The sequence below is a fragment of the Geotrypetes seraphini genome, chromosome 5 (assembly GCF_902459505.1).
Source record: "Geotrypetes seraphini chromosome 5, aGeoSer1.1, whole genome shotgun sequence".
Lineage (NCBI taxonomy): Eukaryota > Metazoa > Chordata > Amphibia > Gymnophiona > Dermophiidae > Geotrypetes > Geotrypetes seraphini.
In genome coordinates, this window is record NC_047088.1 from 163,201,714 (window position 1) to 163,228,002 (window position 26,289).

Here is a 26,289-nt window from a genome sequence, read left to right on the forward strand (position 1 = left end):
ATTTGATGTACCAGTGACAACACTTGAATTATTTGCTCAATCGGCAGCCAGTTCAAACCTTTCAATGTGGGGGTTATATGGGCTGCCCTTGTCACCCCACTAATCACCCCCCCAGCTACATGTCCTAACTAGATGTCCATGTTTTGGGCTCTCCCTATGAGTGTCAGAAGCAGCACAGAGCATTCAGCGTGCCGGCCTGCACTAAAAACCACTTTCACAGTTTTGTAAAAGGGGGAGAGGGGGTTATTTTTCTCTGTTTCAGTGGTTAAGTTTGCCTGCATAAAGGATGGGCAGTTTTGTATTGGACTTTATCCCAGGACAAGCAGGCATGATATTCTCACATGTGGGTGACGTCATCTACGGAGCCCCGATGCGGACAGCTTTTTCAAGCAAACTTGATTGAAGATTTAAGTTTGCTCTGCTGCTCCACGCATGCGTGCCTTCCTGCTCCACTAGAGGGCGCATCCCCTCCTCGTGGTCTCCAGTTCAAATTTTTCCGCTGAGCCTAGAAGTCGTGTTTTTTCAAGCTCTGCCCCAACTGCCTTCTAGCACCGCGATTTTTTCTTGTTTTATCGATTAAGTCGCTGTGCGCATTTTTTCTTGTTTTAATTATTGTTCCTGCTTCGTTTTGACCGACCCGGAGGCTTCCGGGTCGCCCCGGCCGCGTGGCTACTTGGGCCGCGGCCAGTTTCGTTTTCTATGTCCCGGCCTCTGACCGGCTTTAAAAAGTGCACCCGGTGCGAGCGGCTTCTTTCCATCACAGACCCGCATCGCCGGTGCATCCTCTGCCTGGGGGCCGTCCATACAACCGATTCTTGCCCCCAGTGCGCTACTTTTCAGAACCGGGCTCTCCGTCGAAGGAAAGCCCGCATGGCGGACCTCTTCACTGCCGACCAACCCCCTACCTCGGCCTCGAGGTCAGCCTCGGCCTCGGCCCCGCCTCGAGACTCGACCCTGAAGTCCTCGGGTACGCAGAAAGCCTCGGCTCCGGGTAAGTCTCCTCTTCCTTCTTCAGGTTCTGCACCGGCGAAGAAACCAGCCATGGGGACACCGGCGACACATGATGGAAGTCCCATGCTTTCAGCCCCGGCGAAGTCCTCCAACTCGTGCCTCCACCTCACGGGAATACTCTGATACGAGGTCGCCCCCGGTGGAGTGCACCGAGGCATCGGACATGCCCTCGATGCTGTCCGTGCCCGTTTTCCAGGACATGCTCCAGGCGATGATCTCGTCGGAGCTGTCCTCTGCGCTGGCCCATCTGCAACCGGCCCCGACCCCGCGTGCGCCGGACCAGCCTGAGCCTCGCGTTGAGCCCCCTCGGGGCAAAGTGCGCCAGCCTCGCCGCATCCCATCCTCCTCGGATTCCTCGCCGAGGCGCTCGAGACGCTCTCCCTCCACGGACTGCCGCGGGGCAAAGTGTCACTCTAAAACCTCGAACCACCGTACCTCTAAGAAGGCCCGGAGTTCTCCCACACTACGAGGCCGTTCACCGACGCCTCGTGCAGGACCGCTGAAGGTGGCTGAGTTATCACTAAACTAAACTAAACTAAGCCTTAAGTTTATATACCGCATCATCTCCACGGAAGCGGAGCTCGACACGGTTTACAAAGCTTAAAAATACAAGAAGAGAGGGGAGAGAGAGTTTACAAGGGCATATGAAAAGAGGGGAAGTAAGAAGGAGATGTTATATATTAGAGAAAAGCCAGGTTTTCAGTTGTTTCCGGAACAGTTGGAGGGAGCCCAGGTTCCGCAGCGGGATAGTGAGATCGTTCCAAAGGCCCGTGATTTTGGAGAGGAGGGATCTTCCCAGTTTGCCTGCGTGGGGGATGCCACGTAGAGAGGGGAAGGATAGTTTATGTCTGTGGGCGGATCTGGTTGTAGCAGGCGTTTGGGCGAGGAAGGATAGGGGGATTAGTGGCGGAAGGATGCCATGAATTATCTTGAAAGCTAGACAGGAGCATTTGAAGTGAATTCTGGAAAGTACAGGGAGCCAGTGAAGATTGGTAAGTAAGGGGGAGACGTGATCAAATTTGCGTTTAGCAAAAATCAATTTGGCCGCAGTATTCTGGATGAGCTGGAGTCTGTGAAGACTTTTTTTTGTTAGGCACAGGTAAATGGCATTACAGTAATCGAGTTTGGATAAGATGATGGATTGTACCAGGACGGTAAAGTGTTTTTGGTGGAAATAGGATCTAACTTTCCTCAGCATGTGGAGGCTGAAAAAACATGATTTTGCCAAGGAGTTCAGGTGATCGTTTAGGGAGAGGGAGGAATCGATAATGATGCCGAGGACCTTGCTTGAGAACTCAAGGCGAAGAGCGGGACCTGTGGGTAGAGTGAAGAGGGTGGGCAGGTGTGCTAACTTTGGGCCGAGCCAGAGTAGTTTTGTCTTTGATTCATTTAATTTCATCTGAACAGAGAGGGACCAGGCTTGAAGTCTCATTATGCATGAGGTGATGTTCTCTTGGAGGTTTGTAAGGTTCTGGTCTGTTTCGAGGAGGATAAGGATATCGTCTGCATATGTGTAAATTGTTTCAAGGGGGGATAGTTTGAGAAGCTTCAGGGAGGTCATATACATGTTGAAGAGGATAGGGGATAGGGGAGAGCCCTGTGGGACCCCGCAGGATGGTGTCCACGAAGTGGATTTGGAGCCGTTTGCGTTGACAATGTAGGAACGTGCGCGAAGGAAGTTTGAGAACCACTTTAGGACAAAGGAGTCTATTCCTATCTCCGAAAGTTGGTAGATTAGTATGTCGTGGTGCACGACGTCGAAAGCTGCGGAGAGATCGAACTGTAGGAGAACAGCAAATTTGTTTCGGGCGTGTAGTTGTTGCACCTTTGAGATTAGGGAAACTAGGAGGGACTCGGTGCTGAAGTTGGGCCTAAATCCGAATTGGTAGTGTTGGAGGATGGAGAATCTCTCTAGGTAAGAGGAGAACTGGGTAGCGACTATGGTCTCCAGAAGTTTTGTTAAAAGAGGGATGTTGGCTATGGGGCGGTAGTTCGATGGTAAGGAAGGGTCAAGATCGGCTTTATTCAGAAGAGGGGACAAGGCAATGTGGCCCATTTCTGAGGAGAACAGGCCTGATAGTAAAGCTTTGTTTATAAGGTTTGTAAGGGAAAAGATGGCCTGCGCTGGGATGTTTTCGTAGAGGTAGGATGGGAAAGGATCTAGGATGCACTTGCAGGATTTAAGTTTCAGGCAGAGTTTAGAGATCTGGGGCTCGGATACAGGTTCGAAAGTAGTCCATGATCTGTCAGCAGGGATAGGGTCGGAGTCTTTCAGAGGAAGAGAGTTGTAAGAGATAGCTGGGGGGAACGAACTCTTTATGGTAGTGATCTTCTCGTTGAAAAAATTGGCTAAGTCATTTGGAGATGGGAGGGTGGGGGAGGGGGAGGAGTCGTTTTTAGAAGTTAGGTTTCGCCAGATGTGGAAGAGTGTACTATTTTGGTTTTTTGATCTGGAGATTTTATCTCCATAGAAGATCTTCCTAGCTTTTTTTAGTATGGAGTTGTAGGATTTGATGTTTTCTCTCCAGGATTGCCTATCTGAAGGGGATTTCGATTTTTTCCATCTTCGCTCTAGGGCTCGGCATTTCTGTTTTAATTCCCTGTGGTATGGGAGATACCAGGGGGCCTTGTGAGAGTAGGAGATGGATTTAGTGGCTAGAGGGGCAAGAGCACGGTACGTGGTTTCCGAAAGAGTCACCCAGTTGTGCCAGAATGCGTCTGGGTCCATGAGAGTGGGAAGAGGAGGGAATTTGTTGAGGAACTGGGACCAGAATAGTTCACTAGTGATTTTTTTGCGGTAGGTGATGGAGTTTGAGGCTCGGGTAGGGGTACCAAGGACTGACATGAAGACAGGGAGGCAAAAATAGCCTAGGAGGTGATCAGACCAGGGAACAGATTCCCAACGGGTCTCAACAGTGGAGGTTTTGTGCTCAGTCAGGTCAAGAAAGCTGATGATGTCGATGGAGTGCCCCTTTTCGTGGGTAGGGGTGGGTGGTGGGGCGGTGAAGCCTAAAGAAATGAGGAAGTCTTTGAAATCAGTTGTGTCCTTGTTGGTGTTGTCCTCTAGGTGAAGGTTTATGTCGCCAATGATCAGTAGTCTTTGGAATTTTAGATAGGCCCTTGTTATGGTCTCAAGAACAATTTCGGAGGATTTGTTCCAGGGGGTAGGAGGGCGGTAAAGTAACAGGATGCCTAATGGGTGGGGATGAAGTTCGTCATTTATTGAAGCTAACATGAATTCTAAGGAGGGATGGCTGCCCTTTTCAAGAAGCTCAATATTAAAGAATGATTTGTAGAGAAGGGCAAGACCTCCTCCTTTCCGGTTTATTCTAGGGGAGAAAAGACCATGGTAGCCTGGGGGACAGAGTTCATTTTGAGTGAGTAAGTCGTCTTTTTCGATCCATGATTCAGAGATGCACAGAAAACCCGGATCACGATCCTCGAGTAAATCTCTTATTATTTGGGTCTTATTTCTGACGGATCTGGCGTTACAATAGAGGGTAGGGACTGGGGTGAGAGAGTCTGAGGTAAGGTTGGGTAGGTTTGCTGGGGGAACAGGTTTCAAGGAGGTGAGGTTAACTCCTCGGTGTTTTTTGAAGTGATGGGGTCTGGTGGGTATTAGCGTGGGGATTCTGAGGCCAGGACAGGTGTTGTTGATGAAAGTGGTATCGGGAGAGTTTGGGGGGAGAGGTTTTTGAGAGTAGGAAGTGTTTGTGAGGGAGAGGAGAAGGAGGATAAGGGGCCAGAGTGAAGGCTTCATGGTTGGAGTCAGGTGGGCCAATATGAAGGGGTTAGACAGAGAATTTGCCAGGAGGAGGGGGAGGGGAAGAGAGAGTTGAAAGAAACAGGCAGTGCAGTTAAAGATAAGACAAGGAGTATATCCAGGGGTCGGTTATAAATTGTTTTTTTTTTTTTTTTTTTTTTGTATATATTTTATATTTTGTATATATATTTTTTTTATTTTTTTTTTTTTTTTTGTTATTTTTTTTTTTTTTTGGGGGGGGGGATTTGCCGACCAGGGGGGTCAGGTTAAATGTACACGTTGCCAGTTAGAAAGTTGGGTATGGGCAGCTGCCCGAAGTTGCCTGGCTGGGAAGTGAGGAGCAGCACCCGATGGCAGGGGGCTGCTCCTGAAGAAATCCGGTGAGGTCAGCAGGAGATTCGGGGGCGGAGCAGGGCTCCCACGCGGCCCGAGTCTCGGGTTGAAGTGAGGAGCAGCACCCGATGGCAGAGGGCTGCTCCTGAAGAAATCCGGTGAGGTCAGCAGGAGATTCGGGGGCGGAGCAGGGCTCCCACGCGGCCCGAGTCTCGGGTTGAATGTGAGGAGCAGCACCCGATGGCAGAGGGCTGCTCCTGAAGAGAAAAAACAATGAAACTCGCAGGAGATTCGGGGGCGGAGCAGGGCTCCCACGCTGCCCGAAGTTGCTGGGCTGAGAGTGAGGAGCAGCACCCGAAGGCAGGGGAGCTGCTCCCGAGGAGGTCAGGCGAAACTGTAGGGTTTCGGGGGCGGAGCAGGGCTCCCACGCGGCCCAAGTCTCCAACCCTCACATCTTCCTAACTCCTCCTCGGGCTGGGGCCCCGAACCGAGGTTCCAGGCTTTCGCCGAGGGAGTCAGGGTTGAGGTCACCGATTCGACATCGATCGGTATCTCGTACCCCGGCATCTTCTCCGAGGGGCTCCTCGAGACGACGTAGGTCCTCAACCCCGGAACACTTCCACAGTGTCTCCCCAGTCTCGTAGCGCAGGTCGGAGCATGAACCTTGATACTCGAGGGAAGCCTCCCCGTCCTTCTCCGCCCAACGGAGGTCTCGTTCACCGTCCTCACACGGGGCTCCGGGAACGTCCCGCCCCTCCTTCACCCGCTTTGTCCAGGACATGGGCTACGCTTTGGACTTAGACCTCCAGTCCGACTCAAGATACTCTAAAGAGTACCTGGCAGAGCTGGATATGCCGTCACCGCCCAGAGAGTCCCTTCGCTTACCGCCCAATCCGGTACTCCAACAGGCTTTCTTCAGGAATTTGGAGACCCCCTATATGGTAACGGCTGTCCCCCTCCAAAATGGAGTCCAAGTACCGTACAGTACCCTACCCGGGGTTTGAGCAACCGCAGCTCTCCCACCAGTCGCTGTTGGTAGAATCTTCCTTGAAAAAGACTCACCCCTCCCGGGTCTCAGCGGCGGTCCCCCCAGGTCGAGAGGGTCGGACCCTTGACAAATTCGGCAGGAGACTGTATCAAAACTCTATGATGGCCTCTAGGGTGCAAAGTTACACTTTCACCTTCACGTCCTACCTGAAACACCTCATTGGGCTGATGGGAGCCTTTGCGACTGATCTGCCGGCCTCCCGCCAAGGAGCCTTTGGCCTGCTCCTGGATGTTTTCTCCAACCTACACCTCCATTTGTTCCACGCGGCCTATGATGGCTTCGAACTTTCCTCCAGAGTGGCAGCCTTCGCTATCGCCATGCGCCGCTTAGCTTGGCTGCGCCTCGTCGACATGGACCCCAACTTACAGGACCAGTTGGCTAACCTCCCCTGTGTGGGCAAAGAACTTTTTGATGCACTATCGAGGCAGCTACAAAACGCCTTTCGGAACACGAACGCTCATTTGCCTCTCTCGTCCGGCAAAAGCCTAAACCGCCAGCGTCCAGGCCGTTCAGGGCCCCTCCACGCCGCTACCCTCAAAAATCTACCCCTGCTGTCTTGCGGCCTCCACCACAATGTCCGCAAGCTCACCATCGGGCTCCGCCCAAATCCCTGCCGCCTGCGACTGCCAAACCATCCCCGTCCTTTTGACGGGATACGCGGATGGGGGCTGGCCCCCTCCGCCACAGTCCCGGGCCTCCTTCCCATCGGGGGTCGCCTCAGAGCCTTTTACCCTCGCTGGGAACAAGTCACGTCGGACGCATGGGTCCTTGTCGTGATCTCATCAGGATACTCTCTCAACTTTCGGGAAATTCCTCCAGACAGCCCTCCAAGGGTGTGCCCTCCCAACCGAACTCAGTTACCCCTCCTTCTCTCAGAAGCTCGAGACCTGCTTCGCCTACGCGCAGTGGAGGTGGTTCCCCCCGACCAACGGGAGAAAGGGTTCTACTCCCATTACTTCCTGGTACCGAAGAAGACGGGAGACCTGCGCCCAATTCTAGACTTGAGACGACTCAACAAATTTCTGGTGCGGGAAAAATTCTGGATGCTTTCCCTACCGATTCTCTACCCTCTGATCAACGAGGGCGATTGGCTCTGCTCCCTCGATCTGAAGGAAGCCTACACACATGTTCCAGTGCACCCCGCTCACCGCAAGTTCCTGCGCTTTCAGGTGGGGGACCTGCACCTACAATATCAAGTCCTCCCCTTTGGCCTGGCATCATCACCTCGGGTCTTCACGAAGTGCCTCGTGGTGGTTGCAGCTGCCTTACGCTCTCAGGGTTTCCAGGTATTCCCCTAACTGGACGACTGGCTGATCAAAGCCCCGTCCAGGGAGGGGGTTATCTCAGCGACCCGACAGACTATTATTTACCTTCAGGGTCTGGGTTTCAAGGTAAACTTCCCAAAATACCAGCTGCGCCCCTCTCAGTCCTTACAGTTCATCGGGGCCGTGCTGGATACGGTTCGCCTCCGCTCCTTCCTCCCCCTTCCACGTCAAGAGGCGTTAGTAAGTCTGAGCCGAAGGATTTCGCTGCTGACCTTGGTATCAGCTCGGCAGATGATGACCCTTCTGTGCCACATGGCCTCTACCGTCCACGTCATACCCTTCGCCCGTCTCCACCTGAGGATTCCTCAATGGACCCTGGCCTCTCAATGGCGTCAGGACCGGGACCCTATCGACCGTCCCGTGACAGTGACTCCTTCCTTGCAATGATCGCTCCGCTGGTGGGCCGACTCTTCAAATCTTTCCAAAGGTTTACTTTTTCTCGCCCCTCCACACAGCAAGGTACTCACCACGGACTCGTCGGAGTACGCTTGGGGAGCTCATCTGGATGGCCTACGCACTCAGGGGATGTGGTCAACAGAGGACCGCCGCTGCCACATCAACGTGCTGGAGCTCCGGGCCATCTATCTCGCCGCTGTGGCTTTTCAACATCTGCTCCATGACCGGGTGGTTCTCGTCCGAACCAACAACCAGGTGGCAATGTACTATGTAAACAAGCAAGGGGGGACGGGGTCTCGGCCCCTCTGTCGGGAAGCCCTGCGTCTCTGGAAGTGGGCGATCTCCAACAACATCTTCCTTCGAGCGGTGTACATACAAGGAGAACGGAACTGTCTGGTGGACAGACTCAGCCGCCTCCTCCAGCCACACGAGTGGTCACTGCACTCTCAGACCTTGCGACAGGTGTTCGAAAAGTGGGGGACTCCTCAGATAGATCTGTTCACCTCCCCCCTCAATCACAAACTCCCTCACTTCTGCTCCCGGATGTACTCCCCGGACCGCCTCGAGGCCGACGCCTTCCTCCTAGATTGGGAGGGAAGGTTCCTGTACGCGTTTCCGCCTTTTCCTCTGATTCTGCGGACGCTGGTCCATCTCAAATCGGTGCGAGCCACGCTGATCTTGATTGCTCCTCGGTGGCCAAGGCAGCCTTGGTTTTCCCTCCTACTTCAACTCAGTACCAGAGATCCGCTGCCTCTGCCTCTGTTTCCCTCTCTGCTATCGCAGAGTCAGGGTTCGCTATTACATCCCAATCTTCAGTCTCTTCATCTGAATGCTTAGTTTCTCTCCCCCTGACTTCTCTCCCAGTGTCGCAATCAGTCAAGGAGATATTGGAAGCCTCGAGGAAGGCCTCGACTAGAACCTGCTATTCCCAAAAGTGGACCAGATTCTCGTCCTGGTGCTCCTCGCACAGCCAGGACCCGGTGTCGGTCCCCGTCTCCATGGTCCTGGAGTATTTGCTTCATCTATCTCACTCTGGCCTGAAGACCAACTCCATTCGAGTACATCTTAGTGTGATTGCTGCCTTTCATCAGCCCCTAGAAGGGAAAGCCCTTTCACTCCATCCCTTAGTTTCTCGCTTCATGAAGGGTCTTTTGAATGTCCACCCTCCTCTCAAACCTCCCCCCGGTGGTTTGGGACCTTAAGGTGGTTCTGGCTCAACTCATGAAACCTCCATTTGAGCCGTTAGATAAATGCCATCTGAAATTTCTCACTTGGAAGGTGATTTTCCTGCTTGCACTCACTTGCTCGGCGGGTTAGTGAGCTACAGGCTCTGGTGGCGGACCCACCTTTCACTGTATTCCATCATGACAAGGTGGTTCTCCGCACTCATCCTAAGTTCTTGCCTAAAGTGGTGTCTGATTTTCATCTCAACCAGTCCATTGTTTTGCCCGTGTTTTTTTTCCCAAGCCCCACTCTCACCCCGGAGAGGTGGCGCTCCACACGCTTGACTGTAAGAGAGCGTTGGCCTTTTACCTCCAACGCACTCAGTCTCATCGGACAGTCCCACAATTGTTTTTGTCCTTCGACCCTAATCGGTTGGGTCGCCCAGTTTCCAAGCGCACCTTGTCCAACTGGTTGGCTGCTTGTATTTCTTTTTGCTACGCTCAAGCTGGTCTCGCGCTGCATGGTCGAGTAACGGGACATAAAGTCCGAGCGATGGCAGCCTCCATAGTTTTCCTCCGGTCCACACCTATTGAGGAAATCTGCAAGGCTGCCATGTGATCTTCGGTTCATACTTTCACCTCCCACTACTGTCTGGATAAATTGTCCAGGAGCGATGGCCGTTTTGGCCAATCGGTATTGCGTAATCTGTTTTCTTAAATTGCCAACTTCCCTCCATCCCTGTTTCAGTTAGCTTGGAGGTCACCCACATGTGAGAATATCATGCCTGCTTGTCCTGGGATAAAGCACAGTTACTTACCGTAACAGGTGTTATCCAGGGACAGCAGGCAGATATTCTCACAACCCGCCCGCCTCCCTGAGGTTGGCTTCTTTGCTGGTTAGGTGAACTGGAGACCACGAGGAGGGGATGCGCCCTCTAGTGGAGCAGGAAGGCACGCATGCGTGGAGCAGCAGAGCAAACTTAAATCTTCAATCAAGTTTGCTTGAAAAAGCTGTCCGCATCGGGGCTCCGTAGATGACGTCACCCACATGTGAGAATATATGCCTGCTGTCCCTGGATAACACCTGTTACGGTAAGTAACTGTGCTATTTCTGCACGTAAAGCACCACTACAGCTATTAAATTATTAGGAGACTATTCTAAATTTGATCATGTAACCCTTCTATATTTGAAATATCACTGGTTTATCTGTCAAGTATAGAAGTCAATTTAAGTTATTGATCCTGACACACAAAACATATTATATCAGTTCCCAAATTATTTGCATTATGTGATCATACCATATTCCTCTGATAGAGTATTACGATCTCTACAAGATTGTAGCTTAACAGCTTAGTAGAACTAAGAAAGTTTCTATCAGAAATAAGGCTTTTTTTCTGGTTAGCCCATGGAACACTTTTCCTTTGAATATAAGGGGTGATGAAAACTTTAACAAGTTCAAGGTTCTGTTGAAGACATTTTTCTTAAAACAAGCATTTGATAAGTGAACTACATAGTATATGAAGGCAGATAAAGACCTGAGTGGTCCCTCCAGTCTGCCCTGTAATCATGTGCATTACAGTTTTATGATTAAATTAAAAAGTCTTTTTCTTTGTTATTTCTGGACCATAGACCTTAGAATTCTACCTGGAACTCTCCTTAAGTTCCAACTATCAGGAGTTACCGTTGAAGCTCACTCCAGCCTATCCAAACCATCTCCTTTGCTGGATTCGGACTGTGAAAATTTGCTCTTTTATATTCTAATTAGCGATCCTCTGTGTTCATCCCACACTTTTTTGAATTCCATTACAATTTTCCTCTCCACCACCTCCCTCGGGAGGGCATTCCAGGCATCCACCACCGTGTCTTCTAGTTTTACCAATTTCCCTTCTCTGGAAAAGATTTGGTCCTATTTTAATAACTTTCAAATATTTAAATGTCTGTATCATATCACCCCTGTCCCTTCTCTCCTCCAGAGTATAAATGTAGAGGTCTTCTATTCTATTCTTGTACTTTTGATGCAAACCTCCTAAAATTTTCATCATTTTCCTCTGGACCACTTCAAGTCTTTTTATATCCTTGGCTAGATACGGCCTCCAAAACTGAACACAATACTCCAAGTGGGGCCTCATCAACAACATGTACAGAGGCATCACCTCCTTTCTTCTGCTGATTAGGCCTCTCTAGAAAAGGATCAAAAGATATACTTGCGACTCCACAAAGGACTTTTAATCTGTAAAGGACTTTCATCTTTGTATGATATATGAGCGGAGTTAGTTTTCTTCCTATTCTGATACTGGAGTTCTTTTATTTTTAATTTGAACAATTGTTTATATTATAAACTGCTTTGTCTTTGCATTGTGTGAAGCGGTATATCAAGTTTTTTTTTCAGTTCAAAAAATTATATTGAGGTTAGTAGATGAAGTACAATAAATGTTAACAAGGCAAGAAACATGCATGCCACAAAGATTCACAAAATATTATCTACATAATGTATTCGGTATATCAAGTTTTAATAAAAATAAACATATTTTATATGCTGAAATGCCTTTGAAAATTACACTCCCTACTATTAGAGTTTTTGCCTGGTATTTGTGACCTGGATTGGCTGCCTTGAAGACGGATATTAGGCTAGATGGACCATTGGTCTGGCCCAGTATGGCTATTCTTACGTTCTTAAATTTTGAGTTGAAAAATCTTTTTGCATTTGCAGGAGGCCAGGGTCATGTTAAGGAGTTCACTGTCCCTGGATCTATGTCAACGGCTACCATTCGAGATTTGAAACCTGGTGCGGACTACACAGTCACCGTGTATGCAGTAACTGGGCGTGGAGATAGCCCTGCCAGCAGCAAACCAGTCACCGTCCAACACCGAACAGGTAATAAAGTCATGGTAGAACTTCCAGAAGGGTGAATTTTTCTTCAGTTTTCTCTCTTCATGTACCTAGAATTCATGCTGCTAAAATATTTACATAAAAAGATATTTTAGACAATGTTAATATATGGACTACAACTGGAATAAATAATATTCCACCTTAGTATTTGTTCATGCCTTTTAATATGATTGCTACCTCTAGTTTCTGAGTCTCTTTCCATTTCTTTCTTTTCTTCTGACTACCTTTGTTATTCAGCAGCTTGTCCAAGGAATAGTGTCCTGTAGATGAGGTACGCACCAGTAGATGCATGAATTCCAGTGGTTTGTTCCACAGGAGAAGCAGGGCCACCTCAAACACATGGGATCCTCAGCAAATTTTTCTGTCTGGACCCTCTTTTAGATTCTTGGGGGGGGTGGTGAGGGGACCAGACCTTGATTGACTGTCAAATAATTGAGTTAGGGGGCAGGGTTCTTTGGAAGGGAAGGGCTTCACATTTCCATATTCTTTATTTGGGCAGTAGAGAGGACAGGAGCCCTTTGGGGCCATAAGCCACCAGGGTTGGTGACCCCCCCCCTAGGGGAGATCGTGTAGGAAGGAGTCTCCATGTCTGCTGTAAATTTGGTTGCTGCTAATACACAAATTGCTACACATCTAGCCTTTACCGCATGCTCATTTTTGTAATTTTTGCCATTAACGTGCTGCTTTGTATGATTTGGGTTGTTCTTTTTTTTTTTGGCATTGCAGCAACTCATTAACTGCATAGTTAATTAAAATTTCTGCTTCTTGTTAGTTTACTACTTCAAAGTGTACTTTTGTAAGTAACATTGCCACTTCACATGAAAAATATTGCCAAACATCTAAAATTTGGTGTTCCTGTACATTTCTCATCACTATTTTTCATGCAAGGCATACCTTTTCTGTGTCATTTCGCAATTTGGTACTTTTTAAGTACCTTCTTACTTCTCATTTATAATCTTAATGTATATTTTCTTCAAACCGCTTAGAACCTAACGGATGTAGCGGTATATAAGAAATAAATTACATTACATTACATTACATTACAATGCCCTCTGAGAATGTTTGAGCCATTTTTTCATGCCTGTGTTGCAGAGATAGATCAACCAACTCGGTTGCTAGTGACTGATGTTCAAGATCGCAGCATTCATGTCAGTTGGGTACCCTCTTCTGCCCCAGTGACTGGCTACAGAATAACAAGTACTCCCAGAAATGGTCAAGGATCCCCCATAACGCGTGTTGTATCAGCAGGTAAGAGGAGTTGGAACAGCTCACATGACAGAACAATATTTATTGGTTATTCTGAAATGAGGAAGGGTGTGCCATCTCTCAATAGTTAGTCAAGGATGGGGTCATTTTAGAATGATTAGGTGACATTTATAGTTATAAAATTAAAATTAGTTTATGCTTGTAAATGGACTACACATGTGATTAGCCCATAGCCAACATCAGTTAGCCTATTTTTTTTTAAACACTGGATGCCACTGAATGAATTACACCTGAATATTCAGTGCTGGTAGCTATCTGGGTACTACGGCTGAATATCGGTGATGCCTGTATAACTCTCAGCTAAACCCCAATTCTACCTTCAGAAACACGCCAGCACTGTAGCAGTTGGAGAAGATACTCAGTTGCATCTTCAGATACGTGCCACTGAATATCTGCTCCCAGCCTGGACAACATAGTTTAACTGGGCCTCTTCTATCAAGTTAAACCATGCTGAATATTGACCACAGTGATGTAGGGTAGAATCTTGGGAGGGGACCCCCAATGCTTATCAACAGGCTGCATCTCCTTCAGCTTTAAGTAGGCTTAGGGGCCTTCTCTAGCAAGGGTGCCCAGGGCAAGTGCCCTGTTGTTAGCACCCCCTAAAGCTAACCCTGCAGCAATGTTAGAAAAGCTGCTACTTGCATGTATATATCCACAACAGAGTACCCAAAATAACCGGGAAATTGTGATGTTTCAAAAAGCCAGCCAAATGTAAAGTTGACAATGAAAAACACAAAATGAAACTGGCAAAATACTAAATGAACTAAAGGTATCTTCAAACTGTGCTCAGAGATGTACGTGTCAGACCAAACATCAGCTCATTCCCAGGCTAACTTCCTTTCTATCTCCCCTCCCCCCATCTCATGTCCATTTAGACATCTCTAGGGATTCTGATTTCTTTTACTTGGGACCTCTCCTGTGGAATTCTTTCCCCCTCATTTACAATCCAGCTCATCTTTCCAAAATTCAACAGCAGTAAAAACCTGGTTATTCCATGCAGTTGCACTTCTTCCCCCATTACCCTTTCTGTCCCTACACTTTTTTCTCTCTTTCTTTTATACATTGTGCATTGTAAACTGCTATGCTGAATGTATATGCCAATGGCAGTATTACAGTATATGCCAAGTTCATGAAACAAACAAAGCGTTTGGTGCAGATAAATTTCAAGTGCTTTTAAATCCTGATGGCTGGATACTAAGGGTCCGATATTGAACCACAGAAGGCAGCCCAGCGGTGATCCTGGATATTCAATGCTGGGGTCACTGGCATTGAATATCCGGGGCAAAGATTAGCAGCGTGCACTTAGCCAGCCATGCTTATTTTCATCGGCTAGCTGGCTAAGACTAATGGCCAAAGATAGATAAGCCTTTTAGGCAGGTCTATCTGGCCGCATGCCTAAGAAGGCCAACTGTTGAAAATTGGCAGTGACTGGTGAGCCAAATATTCAGCAGAAGATCGCCAGCTGTCTTTAGCAAAATATCAGTGGATAGCTATCCAAACAGGACTTAGCCATCTTTGAGCCATTCCTAGCTGGCCAAGTCCTGCCGAGTATTGGAGGGATATGTAACTGAAGGAGATGATCCTGAATACCATAATAAAAGCAATATTACATTACATTACATTACATTAGGGATTTCTATTCCGCCATTACCTTGCGGTTCAAGGCGGATTACAAAAGGTTAATTTAAAAACAGAGTTACAATGATTAGCTAGAGAGGTAGGTTGTAGATCTTATAGACATTTAGCGGGTTGTTGAGGGTGAGGTGGTTTGTAGTAGAGTTGATAGGTGGTCAAAGTGGAGGTTCTTTTGTTATTATTAGTGCAGTAATGGGTAGATCGAGCGTCAGTTTTAGTGTTGCTAAGAGGTCGTGATGTTATTGCTGCTTCAGGAATTTCTTGAAAAGTGTGGTCTTTATTTCCTTTCTGAATGTCCTATAGTCTGGGGTGGTCATCAGAAGGTTGGAGATTTGGTTGTCCAGTCTTGCGGCTTGAGTGGCTAGTAGGCCGTCGTGTAGTCTTGTTCTTTTTACTTCCTTGATTGGGGGGGGTATGAATGGGGAGTGCGTTTTTCTGTGTCTGGTAGTGGGTGCTTGGATGAGGCGATTGTTCAAGTATGATGGGCTGTCTCCGTGTAGGGTTTTAAATAATATGCAGTAGAATTTGAATTGGATTCTTTCTTGGATTGGAAGCCAATGTGAGTTTGTGAAGGCATCCGTAATGTGGTCATGTTTTTTCAATGAGTAGATGAGTCTCAAAGCTGTATTTTGGATTGTTTGGAGTTGTCTAATCGTAGTTGCAGGGCAAGGAAGGAAGATAAAGTTCTAGTTACTGCATAGCTGCTATCGCTTTTTGAATGTTTCAGATGGTTTTTGCTACTGAATATAATTCTTGACTCTAATGTGCTTTTCATAATATTATGGCTTTAACAACATTAAGTGGTATTTAACCCTTTATCTAACCTAGGGATTTTTTTTTAGTTCACCTGGCATATAGAAGACTGCATTGGCTAATCTACAATACTTTTTGGTTAATCTACAATACTGTTTGCAACATTCCAACGAGTTAAAACTTCAGAACTTAAACATCACCTTTCAAGGACATATTTGTGCAATCAGGTTAATGTTCAAATATGTTCTTCAAAGTTTTTTTCTCATGAGCAAACTAGTTTTTAAACTTTGACTTGCCAAATTTTATTTACCATGTAATGGTCAACTTTAAACAAGTCCCAGGCATCCGGCTATTTGAGACTTTAAGGGCTCCTTTTACTAAGGTGCGCTAGCATTTTTAGCGCACCAGCATTTTAGCGCAAGCTAAACCTGCGCTACGCTTCTAGCGTGCGCAGCAATTTAGCGTGCGCTATTCCGCGCGTTAAGGCCCTAATGCACTTTTGTAAAAGAAGCCCTAAATGTTGATATGATATGAAATGACCTTGGCCAACACATATTCCTACTAATTTGATAAACTTGCATGTGTAATTTAATATGATAATTAGCCGATGATTGTCATTATCTATCAATTATTGGCTATAATTGGCACAAATTGACCCTAATTTGCAGTTATGTGCATAACTTCTCTTGCTTAAGATGCTTCAGCTTGCGTGTGCAAAATCCATAGCCACAACTGCAAGGGGGATGTGAACCCGGTTCAGATGTCATCCTTCCCTCATTACATGTGCAAGTTATAGAATACTAACAGTTACATGCGCCTAACTGTCTACAGTTAGGTGTGAGCATTTACACCAGCCATTGACCTGACATGAGTGCTTGGGCCTAAATTTAGATGCATAACTGTGAACGCCTCAACTGCCAACTCCAGACTCCATCCCTTCTGTTTTGCTGCACTGTATGCCTGGAACAGACTGCCTGTGAGCGTAAGAGCTTTTACCACAGCGGCTGGCGATAAAAAAAAACCCTAACGCGGCTTGATAAAAAGGGGGCCAAAACTTGTTGCTTTTAAATTAATCTGCACAGAAGTTGGTCAAATTGGTGTCCAACCTTACTCGATTCTTGTTTTCAGTTACTAAAACATTTCTCTTGCAAATCTCTGTTATTATCATAGCTTTCCATGCTATTCTGCTTTCTGGGCAGTTAGACTACCGTAATGTGATGATTCTAAAAGTGAATTAAAATAACTGTGTTAATAATATTTGACTTCCAAATAAAAAGTTAAAAATATCTTGGCAAATATTAACTCACATTGATTCAAGCTATATTGATTTTATGTATGATTTCGAAATGTAATGTATTTGATCTCTGTTTCAGATCAAACAGAAATGACTATTGAAGGCCTGCAGCCTACAGTAGAGTATGTGGTTAAGGTCTATGCTCAGACCCCAAGAGGAGAGAGCCTACCATTAGTTGAAACTGCAGTTACCAGTATGTATGAGGTTTTGTTACTAATGATTTCTTGGCGGGTGCACTGAGATGAATATTGTGGTTTACAATACTTATGCCACAGAAGAAGTGACTGGTTAAAGGATGACGACTCAAACACGTGACCACTTTTTTATTGCTGATAAAATTGTCTGCATTCTAACCACCAGAAAACATCTACCTGTCCACATTACAGTTTTAAAAGTCAGTAGTTTCGGTGTGATTGCCAGGGAGCTAATTTGACATGTGAAATATGGGTTTCTGAACTCTATGAAAATATGTTTATTAAGAATTTCAAGAATACTCATGTCTGAGCAGCACTGCTGCAATGACAAAGGTATTTTTCTGCAGTGACCTGCAAAGAAAAAAACAAGCATTTGCCAAGAAAATTAATTTAGGACCCCCTTTTACAAAGCCAAGTGCCACACGGCAAATGCTTGAGGCCCATTCAGTACATTTACCGAGTCAGTCTGCGCAGCCGGCTTTTGTAAAAGAGGAGGTTAATTTCTAATAGCACTAGAAATTAAAGCCATCGCTAATATTGTTTGGTTGTCTTGCGCTGATAAACAGAATTAGGAGAGAGGAAGGGTCCCGTTCTATTACAAGTTAAATTGTGCCTACCTAAAGGGCCTTTGTACTAAAGCTTAGCGCACACTAATAGAGTAAAACACATGCTAAATTCTGCCTGGTGGTTGGCTCCCTAAAAGCAGGACTGGCGAGAACTGGCAGCAGCCATTCAGGGAGCAGTGCAGGGCGGATGGGAGCTCGAAAGCTCACTCTTTCATGCAGGGTGCACCCTGACTGCGATATCTGAGGCCACGAGATCTAAGGGAGCCATCTAGAGAGGGAGGGGCTTAGCGCGGGGCAGGAGCATGGAAAGATCATTCCTGCCCAAACACCTCTGGATCTCCAGGTCATACGGCAGGGGCCTGCAGCAAGTCCAGGAGGGGGTTGGGTGGTCACTGGGTGATAACCTGAATATAGGATGAAACCCCCATTTTTGGGCCATTTTTTTGGCCCAAAAATCTCATCCTATATTCAAGTATATACGGTACATTTCTTTGCAAATGGGTTTTCAAAAGTGCTTTTTCTGTAGTGTGGACATGGTACTAGATACTAATTCTAGCTGCTTACAAAATCTGATTCCATGCTGGGGTTTTTTTTTGTTTTGTTTTATGCAGACTGCTTTTTGCAATTGAAGCTTTCTTGGTTCTACACATGCTAGGATCTTGATTTTCCATGATTAAATTGGCAGTAATGATGATTTATCATAGTTCTTTGACTTTTTTTAATGTTCCATAAGAGCTCATTTTACATGCTTCTAACTGGAAAAAGAGAAAATTTTAAAATTTTGAAAATAGCATATATCATTTAAACATAATTATAACACAATTTATGGAACAAGAACACTTTTTTTCAAACTACAGAATTCTACAAAAATAAAATACTTTGATACCTCTATAGCCAAGACATTTTTACCACTCTAAACTGATAAATGTGGCATTCTAAGAGGAGTAGCTCCCCAGAAATCATTTGGTAGAGGGCTGAATTAGAGGTTAAATTTGGTAGAGGGTTAAATTTCTTTTGTGATGATACTTTTTAGATGACCAAACAGTAGTGTAGAAGAACCTTTTGAAAATTAACAAGTGGCACAGATGTTTTCTGAGAAAGCCAGGCCTTGCCTTGAGCTTTAGAGTAGAGAATGACACGGTGACAAAATTCATCACCGTTACCGTCCCTGTACTCAAGCATTTTTTCCTTTCTGTCCCAGCAGTCTTACAATCTATCTAATGTACCTGGGGAAATTAAGTGACTTGCCCAGGGTCACAAGGTTTGAGCCCACAACCTCAGAGGGCTGAGGTTGTAGCTTTAACCACTGTGCTACACTCTCCCTAAGCTGGGTGAAGGCAGAAAAGGGTGAAGTGAATTGCCCAAAGTGTCAAGAAGCATCAATGGGTGAAGCAGAATTTGAACCCTGGTTTCCCTGGATCTCAACATACTGCCACAACCTATTATAACCAGTTGCATCACATTTATACTATACTTAAAAGTAACTTGCATTGAGCTACTAGTGAAAAGGCTTAAGCTAAATAAGAAAAAAGAGTAAATAAATCATCATTACTTGCCATGACATAAAAGAAACCTGATTCAAAAAAACTAAAATATTGCAAATAATTGTTTGCTATGGAAATTAATTTGAAGGTAATTTTTATGAATTATATGCACCCTGTTCCCAGATCACATTTATATATGAATAAGGATCATCAAAATTTTTCACTTGAAGTTTCTAAAGAGCATTATCCCAGGACAAGCAGGCAGCATATTCTCACATGTGGGTGACGTCATCCATGGAGCCCCGACGCGGACAGCTTTTCAAGCAAACTTGATTGAAGTTTCAAGCTTGCTATGCTGCACCACGCATGTGCATGCCTTCTCCCTCCACTAGAGGGCGCATCCCCACCTCGTGGTCCTCAGTTCTGTTTCTTCCGTGGAGCCAGAAGCCCTGTTGTGTTTTGCTCCATGTCTTTTTGCTTTCTGTCACCACGGCTGGGTGGTTTTGCTTGGTCGCTGTGCGTTTTTTTGTTTTCCCTTCGTCTGCGAAGTTGCAAATCGTCAGGGAAAAAAAAAAGTTTTTCATTGAGGCACCTGGGGCTCCCGGTTGCCGCGGCCGCGGGACCTCATTCGTTCGCGGCCTTTTTTGTCGTTCATGTCCCGGCCTCTGTCGGGTTTCAAGAAGTGCACCCGGTGCGATCGGTTGCTATCGATCACCGATCCCCACCGGTGGTGCCTCCTCTGCTTGGGTGCGGATCACCCAACGGACTCCTGCCCTAGGTGTTCCACCTTCCAACCTCGGGCACTCCGCCGCTGGCGTGCTCGCATGGCGGAGCTTTTCATTGTGGAACCCGCGGCGGGGAAGGCCTCGACGTTGGCCTCGGCTTTGACCTCGGCCTTGGTACCCACGACCTCGCCTCAGATGTCTATCTCCTCGAAGCCTTCATCCTCGACCCCGAAGTCGGCCCCGGGTAAGTCCCCGCTTCCTTCCTCAGCTCCAGGGTCGTCGAAGAAGCCTTCCTGGGGTTCCTCGACGGGGGCGGGTGGGTCGTCCTCGGCCCCGCCCTGGACGTCGAAGTCGGGTGCTCCTCGGGAATACTCGCTGCCGAGGTTGCCCTCTACGGAGTACCCAACGGTGTCGGACATGCCGTCTATGATGGCCGTTCCTGTGTTCTAGGACATGCTCCGGGCGCTTATCTCCTCGGAGCTGTCCTCTGCCCTGGCCCATTTGCAGCCGTCCTCGGCTCCGGCTTTGGCCCCGGTGTTGACACCTGCCTCGGCCCCAGCCTTAGCCCCGGTCTCGGCACCGGACCACCCTGAGCGTAGTGTTCGACCTCGGGACAAGGTGCGCCGTGTTCGCCGGATTTCTTCCTCGGACTCCTCGTCGGGAGCCTCCCGCGGGTCCTCGCCCTCGGGCCGGCCTCGGGCGAAGCGCCGTTCCAGGAGGTCGAAACGTCCTCGTGGGTCTCCTCGGTGATGGGGTCACTCCTCGCCGGCCCGGGAGGTCGAGGCTCTTCGGGTTTCGGAGCTCAGTCTGTCTAATCCGAGGCTGTTCTGCTCCCCTGCTAGGAGGGGTTCACCACGGGGCTCGAGGGATTCCTCTCCGCCGCGGCGGAAGGTCTCTGTGCCACGTACCCCGAGGTCTTCCCCGAGGGGCTCCGAGGGGCCTTGGAGGTCTCCGACCCCAGCGCATTCCCTCGACGCGGTTTCCTGGGGGTCTGAGGCTGGCACTGGTCGTGAGCCCCGCTACTCTCGCGAGGCGTCCCCGTCGTTTTCGGCGGCCCGAGGCTCTCTCTCCCCTTCCCCCAGGGAAGACCGGTCTGGTCTGCGTCCCTCCTCGTTTTTGAGGTTTGTGCTGGACATGGGGAAGGCCCTGGATCTGGACCTTTTGGCGGGCTCGCAATATTCTAAGGAATTTTTGGCAGAGCAGGATTTGCCCTCTCCTCCTCGGGAGTCTCCCCTCCTTCCCTTGAATAAGATTCTGCAGCAGGCTTTTTTGCGGAATTTGGATTCCCCCTATGCGGTGACGGCTGTCCCGTCCAAGATGGAATCCAAATACCGCACGGTGCCTTGTAAGGGCTTTGAGAAGGCTCAATTGTCCCACCAGTCCTTGCTGGTCGAATCATCCCTCAAGAAGTCCCAACCTTCTCGAGTGTCCGCTGCGGTTCCGCCTGGGCGTGAGGGGCGCACCCTGGATAAATTTGGACGGCGCTTGTTCCAAAATTCCATGATGGCGAATCGGTACTTAATTACGCCTTCACATTCACCTCGTACCTTCGTCACATGGTAAAGTCCATGCCCCGTTATCACGGGGTCATGCCTGAATCCCATCGAGACGATTTTGGGAAGCTGATGGAATCTCTTTCCCAGCTGCGCCTGTACCTGTTCCACGCCACCTACGACGCTTTTGAACTGACCTCTAGGGTCTCAGCGGTTGCGATGCATCGCCTGGCGTGGATTCGTATCGTGGATATGGATCCCAACCTGCAGGAGCGCCTGGCCAATTTGCCCTGTGTGGGCTCGGAGCTTTTTGATGAGTCTCTGGAGTCGACTACAAAACGCCTCTCGGAGCACGAACGTTCCTTCGCCTCCCTAGTGCATCCAAAGGTGAAGTCGTCTGCTCTTAAGCCTTACCGAGCTCCGCCTAGGCGCTATCCACAGAAGACCACGCCGGCTTTCTCCAGGCCCCTGCCGAGGAGACCCCCTCAGCAGTCCAGGGCGCCACAGCAGAAGTCTCAGGCGCAAGGGGCATCTAAGCCTGCCCCGTCTTTTTGACGCCTTGAGCAGATGGGGGCGGGCCCCCTCCGCACTGTCATCGACCCCGTTGCCCATCGGGGGTCGGTTGCGGGAATTTCATCCCTCTTGGATCCTCATCACCTCCGATGCTTGGGTCCTCCGAGTCGTGTCGGAGGGTTATTCCCTCAACTTCCGGGAAATCCCGCCGGACAGTCCGCCCGGCGCGTGTCCTTCCAACAGGTCGCAGCTCCCCCTTCTCCTATCGGAGGCCAGGGCCTTGTTGAGTCGCCGGGCGGTGGAGCGGGTGCCCCACGCTCAGCGGGGGAGGGGATTCTACTCCCGCTATTTTCTGGTCCCGAAGAAGACCGGGGACCTGCTCCCCATTTTGGACCTCCGGAGACTCAACAAGTTCCTTGTCCGGGAGAAGTTCTGTATACTATCCCTACCGGTCCTGTACCCACTACTGGACGAGGGGGACTGGATGTGCTCCCTCGACCTGAAGGAGGCTTATACCCATGTTCCGGTGCATCCCGCCTTCCGCAAGTTTCTACGTTTCCAGGTGGGGAAGCTGCACCTTCAATACCGGGTCCTCCCCTTTGGATTGGCTTCGTCCCCTCGAGTCTTCACGAAGTGCATGGTGGTAGTCGCAGCAGCTCTGCGATCCCAGGGCCTGCAGGTTTTTCCCTACCTGGACAATTGGCTAATCAAGGCTCCGTCCAGGGAGGGGGTTATCTCAGCGACCCAACAGACTATCATCATCCTTCAGCATCTGGGGTTCGAGGTGAACTTCCCAAAGTCTCAATTGTGCCCCTCTCAAACTCTTCAGTTCATCGGGGCCGTGCTGGACACGGTTCGCCTCCGTTCGTTCCTCCCTCCTCCACGGTTGGAGGCCCTTATCCACCTGAGTCGGCAGGTCTCGCTGCTGCCCTCGGTATTGGCGCAGCGCCTGATGATTCTGCTGGGTCACATGGCATCTACAGTTCATGTCACGCCGTTTGCCCGCTTGCATCTGAGGCTTCCTCAGTGGACGTTGGCCTCACAGTGGCGTCAAGACCGGGACCCGGTCTCCACCCCTGTGACGGTGACTCCCTCTTTGAAATGCTCGCTCCGTTGGTGGACCAACTCTTCCAATCTTTCCAGGGGTTTGCTCTTTCTCGCCCCTCCGCATCACAAGGTCCTAACCACGGACTCTTCAGAGTACACTTGGGGGGCTCATCTTGACGGTCTGCGGACTCAAGGACTGTGGTCGGCGGAGGACCGTCTTTGTCACATCAATGTCTTGGAGCTTCGCACCATTTTTCTGGCTGCTCGGACTTTCTGCCACCTGCTGCACAATCAGGTAGTCCTAGTACGGACGGACAATCAGGTGGCAATGTACTATGTGAACAAGCAAGGGGGGACGGGCTCTTGGTCCCTGTGCCGGGAGGCCCTGCGCCTTTGGGAGTGGGCGGTCTCTCAGAACATCTTCCTTCGGGCAGTTTACATTCAAGGAGAGCGAAACTGTCTGGCCGACAAACTCAGTCGTCTTCTCCAGCCGCACGAGTGGTCGCTCAACTCCCGAGTCCTGCACGAAGTCTTTAACCGCTGGGGGACTCCTCAAGAGGATCTGTTTGCCTCTCCGGAGACTCACAAACTGCCTCTCTATTGTTCTCGGATATACTCCCCGGATCGTCTCGAGGCCGATGCCTTTCTTCTCGACTGGGGAGGGAGGTTCCTTTATGAATTTCCTCCTTTCCCTCTGATCTTGAGGACATTGGTACATCTCAAATCGGCACGGGTCACTCTGATTCTCATTGCGCCTCGTTGGCCTCGTCAACCCTGGTTCTCCCTACTCCTTCATCTCAGTGTCCGGGAGCCTCTGCTTCTGCTTGTTTTTCCCTCTCTGCTGTCTCAGAGTCAGGGTTCGCTGTTGCATCCCAATCTTCAGTCCTTACATCTGAAGCTTGGTTCCTTTCCCCCTGACTTCGGTTCCTGTTTCTCAGTCTGTCAAGGAGGTTTTGGAAGCTTCTCGCAAGGTCTCGACTCGGCTTTGCTATTCTCAGAAATGGACCAGATTTTCATCCTGGTGTTCCTCTCATCATCTGGACCCGAGCTCGGTTCCGGTGGCTTCGGTCCTGGAATATTTGCTTCATTTATCTCAATCCGGTCTGAAGACAACTTCTATTCGGGTGCATCTCAGTGCAATTGCTGCTTTCCATCGGCATCTTGAGGGTAGGTCCCTCTCCCTTCATCCTCTGGTTACTCGTTTCATGAGGGGTCTTTTGAATGTCCATCCTCCTCTGAAGCCTCCTCCTGTGGTTTGGGATCTTAATGTGGTACTGGCTCAACTTATGAAACCTCTGTTTGAGCATATGGACAAGTCTCATCTCAAGTTCCTCACTTGGAAGGTGATCTTTCTGCTTGCGCTCACTTCCGCTCGACGGATTAGTGAGCTGCCTTGGTTGCGGACCCACCTTTTACTGCGTTACATCATGACAAGGTGGTTCTCCGCACCCATCCTAAATTTTTGCCTAAGGTTGTGTCTGATTTCCACCTCAATCAGTCCATTGTTCTTCCGGTGTTTTTTCCGAAGCCCCACTTCATTCGCTTGACTGTAAGAGGGCGTTGGCTTTTTATCTTCAACGCACTCAGTCTCATCGGACGGTACCTCAATTGTTTTTGTCCTTCGACCCTAATAGGTTGGGACGTCCTGTCTCCAAGCGCACCTTGTCCAACTGGTAGGCTGCTTGTATTTCTTTTTGCTACGCTCAGGCTGGTCTCATGCTCCATGGTCGAATCACGGGGCATAAGGTCCGGGCTATGGCAGCTTCTGTTGCTTTCCTCCAGTCTACACCTGTTGAGGACATCTGCAAGGCTGCCACTTGGTCTTCGGTTCATACTTTCACCTCCCACTACTGTCTGGATTCTTTGTCCAGGAGCGACGGCCGGTTTGGCCAGTCGGTTTTGCGTAACCTATTTTCTTAAATTGCCATCCTCCCACCTGCCCTTTTTTTGGTTGGCTTGTAGGTCACCCACATGTGAGAATATGCTGCCTTCTTGTCCTGGGATAAAGCACAGTTACTTACCGTAACAGGTGTTATCCAGGGACAGCAGGCAGATATTCTCACAACCCACCCTCCTCCCCGGGGATGGCTTCTTTGCTGGCTATGGAACTGAGGACCACGAGGTGGGGATGCGCCCTCTAGTGGAGGGAGAAGGTATGCACATGCGTGGTGCAGCATAGCAAGCTTGAAACTTCAATCAAGTTTGCTTGAAAAGCTGTCCGCGTCGGGGCTCCGTGGATGACGTCACCCACATGTGAGAATATCTGACTGCTGTCCCTGGATAACACCTGTTACGGTAAGTAACTGTGCTTTATGAAGAAAATAACATGGAAATTCTATAACCAGTGCCATAGCTGGCCGTAATTGTTGTCCCACAAGTTCTTATGGAGCAGGATTAGCTGAGCATTCAGTAATGAAATGCTCAACGCTATTTACTGTTTTAGACTAGGAGGTCATTTCAAGCTGGTCCCTTTGGGGCCCTTTGACAAAAGAGTGTTAAGCCCTAATGCGTGCTCAGCATGTGAAAAACATGGTACCCTAAAATGCATTAAAGTGTAGTATTTTGATTGTTAATGTGCACTAAGGCCCCAGTTCTATAAATGGTGCCTAAAACTTAGGTGCTCAATAGTGTGGTGTCTAAGTGTGAGTCTGTTAAAGCTAGATTTACTTTAAAGAATCAAGCTTAGTGGCATTTAAAGTGGGCTTAAGTGTTGCTAGGCGTCCCAAACTTAGGAGCACCCTATTTATGCCAGGGTTTTCGTGGCATAAATAGAAGAGTCAAAACAATGGCCAATCAGGGATTTCCCTAGACTCCTCCCTAAGGAAGTCCCTGATTGGCTGAGGTGCCCCAAGTCCCTCCAAAGGGAGGAGCCTGAGGCGCCTCAGCCAACCAGGGCCTTAGGCCTCTCCCCGTATATCAGATGATGTGCCGGGGCGGGGCCTAAGGCCGCTACTGGGCGGCGGAGGCCTGGGGAGCAGGAGCAGAAGACTTTACTCTTACTCCCGAAGATTGGAGTAAGAGCAGGAGGGTCCAGGCATCCTTCCTGCTCCCAAAGATGGCGGCGATCCTTGACGGAAGGAGCAGGAGGGACCAGGCACCCCTCCTGCTCTCAAAGATGGCCATCCTTGTTGGAAGGAGCAGGAGGGACCGGACACCCTCCTGCTCCCAACTATTTAAAAGGTACCAGGGTGGGTGGGCCGGGCCCAACCACCTGGGCCGACCAGGGGTGGGCCGGAGGGTGGGAGGCCTAGGAGCAGGAGGGACTGAGAACCCATCCTGCTCCCAACGTTTTGGTGCCGGGAGGCCATCCTGGGAAGGCTGTGCCATGAGGGGGGCGAGGGCCGTTCCGTGACAGTTGCGGGGAGGGAGGGAGGTAGGGCGAGTGCTGT

At 49.0% G+C, this 26,289-nt stretch overlaps 1 protein-coding gene across 9 annotated transcripts in view; it reads left to right on the forward strand.

Moving 5' to 3' along the window:
* FN1 (fibronectin 1) overlaps positions 1–26,289 on the forward strand; it is a 361,029-nt gene that overhangs the window by 264,878 nt on the left and 69,862 nt on the right. For all 9 annotated transcript variants that reach the window (XM_033945944.1, XM_033945938.1, XM_033945939.1 and 6 more), the window contains 3 exons: positions 11,751–11,915; positions 13,023–13,178; positions 16,958–17,071. In XM_033945944.1, the coding sequence (XP_033801835.1) occupies positions 11,751–11,915; positions 13,023–13,178; positions 16,958–17,071 (435 nt within the window). The remainder of the gene's footprint in view (positions 1–11,750; positions 11,916–13,022; positions 13,179–16,957; positions 17,072–26,289) is intronic.